General features: G+C 34.2%; 2 protein-coding genes across 3 annotated transcripts; both read left to right on the top strand.

Annotated features, from left to right (window-relative positions):
• Nucleotides 1-257: 257 nt before the first annotated feature.
• LOC149497262 (TMV resistance protein N-like) lies at nucleotides 258-4,869 on the top strand. The gene is made up of 5 exons (XM_089718839.1): nucleotides 258-854; nucleotides 1,228-2,329; nucleotides 2,438-2,710; nucleotides 2,802-3,689; nucleotides 3,790-4,869. Exons 1-5 carry the CDS (start codon nucleotides 379-381, stop codon nucleotides 4,867-4,869), a joined length of 3,819 nt encoding a protein of 1,272 aa, XP_089574965.1. The 5' UTR covers nucleotides 258-378.
• A 985-nt stretch (nucleotides 4,870-5,854) lies between these two features.
• Nucleotides 5,855-9,929, top strand: LCAT3 (lecithin:cholesterol acyltransferase 3). 2 transcript variants are annotated; one of them, XM_089719731.1, is made up of 11 exons: nucleotides 5,855-6,210; nucleotides 6,534-6,625; nucleotides 6,904-7,031; nucleotides 7,214-7,283; nucleotides 7,471-7,522; nucleotides 7,873-7,973; nucleotides 8,114-8,293; nucleotides 8,771-8,928; nucleotides 9,018-9,072; nucleotides 9,422-9,475; nucleotides 9,593-9,929. In XM_089719731.1, the coding sequence occupies exons 1-11, from the start codon at nucleotides 5,991-5,993 to the stop codon at nucleotides 9,776-9,778; spliced, it is 1,296 nt and encodes a 431-aa protein (XP_089575857.1). In that variant the 5' UTR covers nucleotides 5,855-5,990; the 3' UTR covers nucleotides 9,779-9,929. The 2 variants fall into 2 exon arrangements, with proteins under 2 accessions (XP_089575857.1, XP_089575856.1); XM_089719730.1 differs by having other exon boundaries at nucleotides 5,856-6,210; nucleotides 7,214-7,349.
• Nucleotides 9,930-12,386: the final 2,457 nt, after the last annotated feature.

Raw genomic sequence — 12,386 nt, 5'->3', positions numbered from 1 at the left:
ATTTTTTTCATCATTTATTTTATAAGTTAAATATACATCCATAATATACATATATATATATATATATATATATATATATATATATATATAAAATATTTTGAGGCTTTGACTAACTTAATCCTTATCAACAATAGATTCTTCTTTGGCTTTCCTTTAATTTTAAAGCATTTATTAAGTGCCCGCGTGAAAGCATTTTGGCTTCTTTCATATTTTATATCTTTTCATATGTTAATTATTTTATAGCGAAACAAGAACAAGCCAAAGAGCAAATGAAAAACAAACATTTTCTAAATCTGCTTGTATCATGGAGCGGATTTGATTGTGTAACATTCGAAGAGATCTACAAACATAGTAGGAAACGAAAAAGGAAACTTTCTCATGGCTTCTGCTGCTGCTGCACAAGAATGGAGATATGATGTGTTCCTTAGTTTCAGAGGTGCAGACACTCGAAAAAATTTTACTAGCCATCTGTATAAAGATTTGACTGGAAAGGGAGTCGTCACCTTCAAGGATGATAGAGAACTTCCAAAAGGAGAGTCCGTGCCTCAACAGCTCCCTAAAGCAATACAAGATTCAGGAATCTTGGTTGTCATTTTCTCACAAAATTATGCTAATTCCACTTGGTGTTTGGATGAACTTGTAAAAATTTTTGAATGCAAGAAAGCTGGGAGGCAGACCGTTTTGCCTATTTTCTATGATGTGAGTCCACATGATGTGCGAAAGCAGGATGGTAAATTTGGAGAACCCTTCACTGAGTATGAAAAACTTTTCAAAAACAACTTTCAGAAGGTCCAAGAATGGAGAGTTGCATTAACGGAGGTGGCCAACCTCTCTGGATGGCATCTAGGCGACAGGTTGGAACAACTTCTTTCTTCTTTTTTTAATTTTTAGACCCTTTCCTTGTTCACTATTCTCATTAAGTTCTTGCTGCTTTTGATTAATCAGATTACTCTACATTTAATTAAATTGGAAAACATTAACAGTTCTAGACACAGCTTTTACTAACAAAAAAAGTTCTAAATGGTATTAATGAAAGTCAATAATTACTTATTGTTAGGGAAAAGAGACAGAAAATTAAGAAAAGACAGATCTGGAACTATATATAAAATACTAGAAATTTTTTTTCTTTTCTCATTGATCCATACATATTCTTGAAAAAAAACTAATTTAAAACATGACTTCTATTTAATTTATATTTTTCTGAACATAACACCTCTGCCATTACAGGGATGAGTCAGAGTTTATTCAAGATATTGTTGAGGCCATACTTAGACGATTGAGAAGATCAAGTCATAGCATTGCCAAGGATTTTGTGGGAATGGAGTCTAGGTTGGAGAAAATGTATGATTCTTTGGACCTAGAGCAATTGAATAAAGTTCGAATTATAGGGATATGTGGGATGGGAGGAATAGGTAAAACAACTATTGCTGGTGTTGTTTACAAGGATATTCGTTGGCAATTTGAAGGTAGTTGTTTCCTTGGAAGTGTTAGAGAATCTTTTGAAAAAAATGGTATAGTTTTTTTACAGAAACAACTTCTATCTGCAACACTAATGTATGACGGCATACCAGTATATGATGTTTATGGAGGAACTGATGAGATAAGAAATAGATTTTGTCGTAAAAGGATTTTGGTCATTCTTGATGATGTAGATCACCTGGAGCAATTAGAGTCATTGATTGGAAGAAGGGATGAAAATTGGTTTGGTATTGGAAGTAGAGTCATAATAACAACAAGAGATGAACATTTATTGAAACAATATGGAGTAGATGAGACATACTGTGTTGAGGGGTTAAATTATGAAGATGCTTTTGAACTCTTTTGCTCAAAAGCCATCAAGAATAATTCTCAGGAGGAGGAATACCGAGAGCTTTGTCATGAGTTCGTAGAATATGCCAGCGGCCTCCCTTTAGCTCTTAAAGTTTTAGGTTCATCTTTGTTTGGTCAATCTGTGAAGGAATGGAACAAGACATTAGATAAATTGAAAAAAATTCCAAATGAAGAAATTCTAAGCAAGCTTCAATTAAGTTATGATGGGCTTGACAGAACATCACAAGAAATATTCCTTGATATTGCATGTTTCTTCAAAGGAATGGAGACAGATTATGTGTTAAAAGTACTAGAAAGTTGTGGATTCTTCCCAGATAGTGGAGTAGGAGACCTCATTGATAAATCTCTCATAACTATTTATTATGGACGTGTGTGGATGCATGATTTGATTCAAGAAATGGGAAGAGAAATTGTTCATAAAGAATCTCGTGAAAACCCAGGGCTACGTAGTAGAATATGGCTTGACAAGGATGTCTCTCACATTCAAGTGAAGAACATGGTAAGCAATACTTTGTAGTTACAGACTATATTCCATTCAATAACTTAAAATTTTGAGATATCTGATTTTATGTTTGTCTCTTGTTTCTTATATACCTTCGATTGTCAGGAAGCAAATGTTAAGGCTATAGTCTTGCATTCCTGGAAACAAGAGGAACAATTGAATGCTAAACTCTTCTCCAGAATGAAAGAGCTAAGATTACTCATACTCCGAGATGTACCCGCGTCTCAGGATATTGAATATCTTTCCAATGAATTAAGGTATTTGGAATGGTATAAATATCCTTGTAAATCTTTTCCATCAAATTTTCAACCAGGTAAACTTGTCGAGCTCCATATGAAATGCAGCAATATTGAACAACTATGGAAGAGATCAATTAAAGTAAGTGTTTCTTTATTTCTTTATTTTAGTGTCTATTACAATGTCATGATATATATGTATAATACATTTTTTTTGGTATATCTTGTTACAGCCCGTTAATGAGTTGTTGAAGATCATTGATCTTAGTTACTCAAGAAGTCTAATCAAGACCCCGGACTTTCAAGGGCTCCCGAATCTTGAGGAGTTGAATCTTGAAGGGTGTGAGAGCCTGCGTGAAGTACACCAATCTATCGGAGTTATGAAAAGGCTTGTTTTTCTGAACCTGAAGAACTGTAGAAACCTTGTGGCTCTTCCGAGTAGCATGTGTAACTTGAAGTCCCTTCAGACTCTTATCTTGAGTGGTTGTTCAAAACTTATAAAACTTCCAGATAGGTGGGAGGATATGACCTGTTTGGAGAAGCTTGATGCAACTGGGATTGGTATGGAACAATTGGAATTAGCTGAACAATGGGATTTCCATCTCCCACCATGGCTGATGTCTTGGACTTGGAAGAATCCACATCCTATGGCAATTGTGTTTTCTTCAGGTTTACCCGCTTTGAAAGAACTAAATGCAAGCTACTGCAACCTCCCAGAAGGAGCCATTCCCAATGACCTCAGTGTCTCCTTCCCCTTCCTGGAACGTCTCAATCTAAGTGGAAATAATTTTGTAAGCTTACCATCAAGCATCAGTAATCTTTCCCATCTTGATTCTCTCGAAGTATCTAATTGCAAGAGGCTTCAGTTATTGCCAGATCTTCCATCGACAATTACAAGTCTACATGCCAATAATTGCACTTCTCTGGAAAATCTTCCAAATGTATCTGAAAAACAAAATAATCCGGTGAATATTTTGATGGAATTCTCAAATTGCTCCAAATTGAATGATAATTATCAAGGGAATATCAATGTGGCATTTACATGGCTGAAAAGTCACCTTCTTTTTCTGCTAGTAAGTCGTTGGGTGCTTAGCATGCGACGTGAAAGATATTGCCCAAAGGTATCTCTCTCAAATCATTCTTTCCTTTCTTTTTTATCCCTATGAACTTTTTTGTGCGTGTCAAGTACTAATACATTATAGTTAATAATTGTTCATGCAGAAAGGGTACTATCTAGGTGAGCCACATTCGCTCATGTTCCTTGACATCTCTATGCGGTTCCCTGGGAGCGAAATTCCTGAATGGTTCAACTGTCAGAGTTCCAGCAATCCGCTGACAATACTCCTACCTCCATGTGAAAAGTGGTGGAACATTGCAGGTTTTGTTATTTGTGTTGTGATTTCAGGAAAAGCAGTTTATGATGGAGAGCGACCTTGTAAATTTATACTGTATGAGGAAAACAAGGAGGTTTGGAACAACTACCTTAGTCTTAAATTCCCTTCAAACGATGTGCCTCTTACATCAGACCATCTTTACATCTTCTCTGTTGCCAATCCCATTCCCATTAAATACCCTTCATATGTGCGTTTTGAATCAGGCCACTGTTACAGCTCCCCTGATGCCAGTCCCATTCCCAGAGATCCTCATGAAGAACAAGGTGTAACTAAGGTCGAGCTAACTTTCGATGAAAATGTAATCAAAAGCTGTGGAATACGCATTGTACGTGCGAACGAATTAAACGAATTAATCCAAAAAAGAAAACCTTCAAAAGAAGATACAGAGTTGGGATTGAAGTCAAAGAGGGAGAGGAAGATAAGTTGGTATCTGGAATTAATTGATAGCTCAAGTGCCAATCCGATTCCCATAGATCCTTGTGAAGAACAAAGTGTAACTGAGGATACAGAGTTTGGATTCAGGGAATTGAGGCGTTCGTATCTGGAACTAATCGATACAGTAATTTGGAAGACGACACGGAGTTGGGAGAGGAAGTTAACAAGTTATTCGAGTGATAGTGGGAAATATGTGTTTACAGAAATAGTGGGTTATAACAGGGAGTTGGGAATAAGGGAGTTAAATCAGTTAATAGATACTTCTACTCTGACGCTTTCATATTCGAGATTACATTTTACAGGTTTGAAATCAATATTTTCGGACATGGGAATAACAGAATCACGTGATACTGATGATATTGATGATTCTATTGTGACTTCTATTACGAGGCCTTGGTATCAGAAATTAATTGATACTGTGATTTGGAAGAAGGGGAGACAACGCAGAGACGTTCGTATTTGGTATGAGTGAGTGATGAAGTTTCTGTTAATTGACGTTAAATCAGAAAACTATTTGGAGTTTTGGATAATGGTGGCAGTTAGTTAGTTAGTTGGAAGTACAGTTAGCATATCCTACTGAGATATCCTTTGATGCTATTATGCTCGTAGAATCTTCTTCTTCCTCATATTTGCTACTACATTATTAAAAGACAGACAAAACAATGTTAACCATTCAATTGGTAGTTGCAGTGATTGTACATAGACTTGGTCGTAGATGATTTACACTACCACCTAACAGTCATGTATTGTTTTGCTGGTTACTGGTTAGATACAATGCAAACCATAAATACGTGGCAAGGCTGTCGCTTTCATGGATAAAACCAAGCCAATCCCTTTACCTTCTATTTATCACTCTATTTTACCATTATTTACATTTATGCCCCTATACTCTTTTTTTTTTTTTTTGTTCCTCTTTATAAACAACACGTTGTTGAATTTGAAAAGCTAAATTAGGATGGACTTTCACTTTGCAAGAAAAATTTCTACACTAAAATATTGTCTTAATGTTAATATTTTTATTTCAATTCAATAAAAGAAAATCAAAACTTAATTCTCATCTAAATATCTTCTCTCATTTAATATTCTTCCATGAAAGTGTATTTAAAATAGTAATTAGAGATGTATTACTGCGAATTATATTTAATTGTTAACAAATAATCATATTTTATTTTTATTATTTTTACTTAAAATTTAATAAAATTATACTTAGAATATAAAATAAATATAGATTCAAAATTTTGTTAAATGTAAATTGAACTATATTTCAAGTTTAATTGATTAACTGCTGAAACAAACTGTTTCTAATATTTTCATGATTAATTCTAAATAGTAATTACAAAAAAAAGAGTAGTGGAACGAGTATTTATTCATAAATCAGAAAGGCGGCCTAATAAATTAAAAGTACAAGGACCAAAGTACAAAATTTGGTCCACAGTCTCCATTGTTCTCGTATCTACCCGTTTTTGTCCAAAAACTCTAGTCTATTTCAATTTGACCAACTGCAAACACACTGTCACTGCAAGCTAGCATTTTCTTGCCGCTCTTGCTCCTTTGTGATCCCAATCCAGAGTCATTGTCCGCGTCAAGCAAAGGATGCTGCTAGATTGCGGTTTCTGCCCTTGTTTCGGAAGTCCGAACGCCGTGGATAGTGAACCCGACCGTGACCCAATCCTACTAGTTTCCGGAATCGGAGGGTCTATTCTCAATTCCAAGAGCAAAAAGTTCGGGTTCTCGACCCGGGTTTGGGTCCGGATTCTTTTAGCTGACTATGAGTTCAAGAAGAGAATATGGTCTCTTTATAATCCCAAGACAGGTATCATTTTCTTTTCATGTATGCACGTATCGTATTTGGTTGCTATGAATAAAAAAACAAAAAAGGATTTTGTGTACTAGTATTGCTATTTAACTTTTATAATATGCAAAAGATTTTAAATTTTTGGTGAACAAAGTTTGAACCTTTAAGGTAAAATCTGCTCAAATTTAATTTAAATTTTGCGGTTTGGTGGATATGATACTGTTTATTTTTCCAATGGCTTAATTTTGAACTTATTGTCAATGCTTACAGGCTTGCCTGGTTTGTTAGCTTATGTTTTACAGTTCTAAGGTTTCTTGTCCACTTTTCGTCTTCTTTTCCAGGTTGTACAGAAGTATTGGATGATAGCACTGAACTCGAAGTCCCTGATGATGATTATGGGCTGTATGCAATTGACATTTTAGATCCGTCATGGGTAAGATTGATATTGTTCATTGTCATTTGTCTTTAACTTAGCAATTACTGAAGAAGTTGTTTTTTACGCAAAGTTTCTCTCTTTGCACTCTAGCACGGTTTACTGCAATTAAGGGGAAAGAATTGCAGTACTAGTAAGATTGATATTGTTCAGTTCTATTGATATTTACTTAATTATAAGTTCTTTTACTGCATATGTCACTATCTTCTTAGTATCACATACCCGAAACAGTATTTTTCTGTTATATGTTGCTGATGTAAAATTCGTCCATGTTCCAGTTTGTTAAATGTATGCACTTGACAGAGGTATATCATTTCCATGATATGATTAATATGTTCATTAAATGTGGATATAAGAAGGGAACCACACTATTTGGACATGGCTATGATTTCCGGCAAAGCAATAGGTAAGCTATTTTCCACTCATTTTATGTGTGTGTGTATTAAGTTGTTTTTTCAGCTGTCATCTGTCATGTTACTATATCTTTTGCAGCTTTACATAAATTTAATATTGTCTGACTACTCTTTTAAGGTTTTTACATATTATCTATAGTTAATTTCAGGCCATAAGTTTTTTTATTATTGGCAGAATTGACAAATTAATGGAAGGACTTAAATCAAAGCTGGAAACTGCTTATCAAGCTTCTGGGCATAGAAAAGTTAATATAATTTCGCATTCAATGGGCGGACTGCTAGTGTCATGTTTCATGTCACTTCATGCAGATGTATGCATAATGTTTCCTGAAGCACTGTCATGTTTCATGGAACATCATGGATAGAAGTATAATCCCTTCATTGGGCATAAAGGGGCATTATCAATTTATTTTTTTAACTTGTTTATTGCAGGTGTTTTCAAAGTTAGTGAACAAATGGATCTGCATTGCAACCCCTTTTCAAGGTACTATAAATTACATAATGTTTTTGAGCAGCAAACATGCATTAAACAGAGATGTTAGTTTCCTGAAAATATATCTTCATTATTAACTTTTGTTTGTTTTAGATATGTTCTTAGTTGTTTATAAGACCTCCTCCTTTTCGTATTCAAACCTTTTGCGCGTGAAATCTATGATGTATGCCATGGCTTACCCTCTAATTGAATTGAATTGTAGGGAAGGTCGATAATATGGACCCTAATAATCTAATTCCAGTCTTCTTTGTTACAATTTGATATTTTTTTTTCCTGATTTTTCTTTCTCGTAGTTTTGAATTATTAAATCAAACTTGAGAATTGATTTCATAAGCTAACAGGTGCACCGGGATGTATCAATGATTCCTTGTTAACTGGGTTACAGTTCGTTGAAGGCTTTGAGAGCTACTTTTTTGTATCTAGATGGACAATGCACCAGCTGGTAATCTTCTTTTCTGGCACTTGGGCTGGTCATATGTAACTTAAGTGTTAGATGATCTCTTAGTTTTCTTTGTGCATAATATTGTGATGATATTTGGTGAAAAATTCATTTGTGGATGTGCTTGTCCTTTTTGCATATAGTTGGTTGAGTGCCCATCAATCTATGAAATGCTAGCAAATCCATATTTTAATTGGAAAAGACAACCGCAAATTCAAGTTTGGCGAGAGCAATCAGATGGTGATGAAACTTCTATCAAGTTGGAGTCCTATGGTCCACTTGATAGTATCAGTTTCTTCCAGGAAGCATTGAAGAATAATGAGGTAACGTTTTTTATTCTTGCAAACAATCTTAGATTTGGTCATGTCATAACATGGTCTGTATGCTGGGGTTTTGGTAAAAGTATATAGTTTAGCATCAAGATATCTGTATCCACTCCTTGTTGATGCATGGACAAGTTAGAGAATAAGCTACAACTGAACAAACTTACTCAATAACGGCAAATTGTGGAAAGAAGGGCCATGAATGGATTTGAGGTCGAAACGGTGACACCTTTTTTCTTTGCTCTCTCTCTCTCTCTCTCTCTCTCTCTCTCTCTCCCTCTCTCTCTCTCTCTCTCCCTCTCTCTCTCTTTTAAGTTCCATTTCCAACATTAGAAAGGTATCCAAACAAGAAAAAAGCAGATGAAGAAGTTAAAGGAACCATTTTGATTGTCATCTGGCTTTTTGTTTAGATCTGTAATTTGCATTCCTTATTTTCACACCAGCTATATTTTGATTACTTTTTTCTTGCTTTTGTAGCTAACTTATGATGGAAATACATTTGCTCTACCATTTAATTTTTCCATCCTCAAGTGGGCTGCTGGTACGCGCCAGATTCTCAATGATGCTCAACTGCCAAAAGGAGTTTCCTTCTATAACATTTATGGGATATCATTTGATACTCCTTTCGATGTTCGGTATGATTTACTTTGGGAAATGAGTTAAATTTTATTTTGTGCTAATGTTCTTTATTTGAGCTGCTTTGATGTATCTATACATAATGCAGATACGGTACAGAGACCTCTCCAATCAAGGATTTGTCTGAAGTCTGTCACACTCTGGTAAGTGGTTAATGTGCAGATGACTACATGATGCTACTAAAACAGTCATCCTACATAAGATTGCTATTTTAACCTCTTTGAGGCACGGACACGGACACAGAACATGACAATAACACAATCCTGACATGAAAATGCAGCTATTTTTTGAGAAAATAACAGATGATAGGTGTGCTTCTTCATATATGATCCAGATGTAGTTATGGTCATAATAGTTTAAACTTGATAAGCTAATGTAATTCTCTCTTGATATAGTATTTCATAGTCTTGATTTACCTGTTATCTTAGACCTAGGACACAATTTCTTGTTTCATATATAACTCCTGTTTTTCTGAAAAATAATTTGTCACAGCCCCATTATTCTTATGTGGACGGAGATGGAACCGTTCCGTCTGAATCAGCTAAGGTATTGTCCCAAACCTTTCACTCAGGCATTTATATTCAACCTAAAAGCATTTTTCAAAGGATGTTGCTTTTATTTCCTGTACCTTGATTAAATACCAATGGTCTTTCCATTCCTCAGGCGGATGGATTCGAGGCAGTTGAGAGAGTGGGAATTGCTGCAACTCACCGTGGACTGCTACGCGACAAACAAGTATTTCAACTTATCCAAAAATGGTTAGGAGTTGAGAATAAGCAGAAGCTGGCTAAGCATTCAAGGACATCCAGAGTAATGGATGCTTCTTCAACTTCTCATGTTAATGCATGAACATATTTTCTGCTTGAAAATATATGCATTCTGTATTCAATATTCATTTGTTCATGGAGGCCTTATTCTGTATGAGTACAGTGGCAAAATTTGTTGTTGAGAGAGTAATATGCTCAATTTACTTCCAAGTACATAAAGAATCGCTTATCTAGACTTTGAAGTCTCAAGCGCAATATACACAGTAACAGTTTAATTAGTTGGTACCAATTAGTCAGAAAAAACATAAATAATAAAAAATTAGATCGACTTATGAGGTCCAAAGAATCTGGGCCTAATTGTGGGCGGACCCTGGCCCAAAGAGAGAAGCATTTGAAAAAAAAAAAAAAAAAAAAGAAGTAATATTTTATGTTACTGTGTGAATGTTTATGGGTCAGAAGTCAGAAAATAGATAAGTTGGTTCCTTAAATAAGCAAAAGAAACCACACCAACCAAATGGGATAATATTAATTTCTTCAGTACCTAGAAATTTAAGTAAATTTTCCCTAATTAAGCAATAAAAAGTTTGACAAATTGCATGATTAACATGTACAGTTTGAAGCCAGCAGAGACAAATTAAGTAATAAAATGATATATTGATGGAATCGGGCGGTGATTAATTAAGTAATATATATATAAAAAATATTATAAAAGGAACAGAAACATTTCTAATTAGTATAATTAGATAGACGCAAGTAGGCCCTATAGGCTATACACCAACTATTTTGACTTATCCTAATTTAATTTTACAGTTGGTGTAATCTGTAATGTATTAAGATCACCTTAATTAAATCACACGCAACAATATGCACCTTGCTTGCTTGGTGTAATGTGAATGTTCATGCATATGTTTACACATGCCAAGGCCTTATTAGGGGAGAAGATCAATTTAGGGCATTGGGGTACCAATAATGATTCAACCCTTTAATCTAAGACCATATTTATATAATTTCAAGAAATATATATAATATTATTTCAAGATTAGAGTTCTGTTCGATAAAATCAGTTGTTCTAATAGTTATCGATTGTTTTAATAGCTGCAGTTATTTCTAGAAGTTATTGGTTATTTTAATAACTGTCAGCTGTTTTTGAATATTAGAAGACTTATACATCGCTCAACTCTAAAACTTACTTAGTATTGGCGTTTGATCTCTTCTATATTTCAAGAATATGTGTTTTAAATTTACATAGGGTTTTGAAATTTAAATGGAATATGGAGTTAAAAGATAGTATAAACATAATTAGCAAAGTCCAAGTCAAAAAAGTTTGAATCCCAACCCTACTTAGGGTTTTGAAAATAAAAGAAAGAGACGAGAATGAGCATTCCTAGGAGTTGTTAGCTTATGAGAGGATTCTATTTGAGATAGTATAGAGACAGTCACAGACACGCATGAGTCTTGTACTAATATTTTAACTCTAAATGCTGCCATTACACAAAATATTTTAACTCTCTTTCTCCTTTGACTTGACTTGTTCTTATATATATATATATATATACATGTATATACGTTGATATTGAAACGGGTAAAAAAAGAAAAAGAAAAAGAAAATGGAGGACAAAGAACTGGGTTCTTTTTGATCTCTAAAAAGGAAGAGCTTTTGTTTTTCTTTCTTGGAAATGCCCTGATGAGAGTTGGAGAAGAGGTGGGAAATGGGATTTGGTATCATACAGATAGAGATAGAGTAAAGAAGAGAAGAGAAGAGAAGAGAACGTATAGTTTCCGAGGAGGCACGGGTGGGTGCTCCGCTGATTTCTCCAATGCAATCCCAGTTCCCACTGGCTCTTTCTTTGGTTTTTGAGCTTTGTCAGTATATTTTAGAGTATAATTCTTGTACTGTTCTGTAGCCACAAAAATAGTCCAATATAGTATATCTTCCCAATATAAAATCATAAAAAACGTTCAATTTTTTTTTTTTAAAAAAAAAAATTGTTTTATTAGTTCTTCTGCTAATTTTAAATAAGTGACAAAACTATCTATTTGAAGAGTGACATAATCACATTCTAATATTAGCCTGCCTGACTGTGATCCATAATTTTAAATTGGAAGTCGAAGCATTGCAGCAGTGTTCTTAGAAATACTTGTTTAGATATATTATATACATATATATATATTTATTTGTATAGACTTAATATCCGGTGGGTTTAACTCTTTATACTAGCTAATAGTTGGTCGTCGATAGAATTCGTTAAGATTGTTTCATCTAAAGTTCACAAAGAGAGCATTTGGCTCAGTCGATTCATATTAATGTTCATTATCTACTAACTGCCACCTATTAAAGAAATGAGCTCTTAGTTATATTTGTTCAGTAAAATTAATTTACTCACTCAAACTCTGAATATTGTTATAAATGTTATATTATCAAATACCGTAAATAATCAGTCAAAACACCAAAAAATATGTAAATAAGCAAATAGAAATCACGTTTGCATTGTAGTCGATGATGCTTTTTAATCTTTCTTTTAAATCCTTTGCTATGATTGTCATGTTAGGCTAAGTCATTATAGGATATATCCTATTGTCTCATTTCCACTCAATTGAACGGTTTGGTGCTTAAAGATTTGATCTTTAGTTTGAATTTTTCTGAGCTCTTTTTGGGGGATTATATTTCTTTCTTTAACTAGCATGATCAT

This window comes from Jatropha curcas, chromosome 3 (genome assembly GCF_041381405.1).
Source record: "Jatropha curcas cultivar XTBG-Jc1 chromosome 3, XTBG_Jcur_1.0, whole genome shotgun sequence".
NCBI classification, from domain to species: Eukaryota; Viridiplantae; Streptophyta; class Magnoliopsida; order Malpighiales; family Euphorbiaceae; genus Jatropha; species Jatropha curcas.
This window is presented reverse-complemented; position numbering and strand designations above follow the sequence as displayed.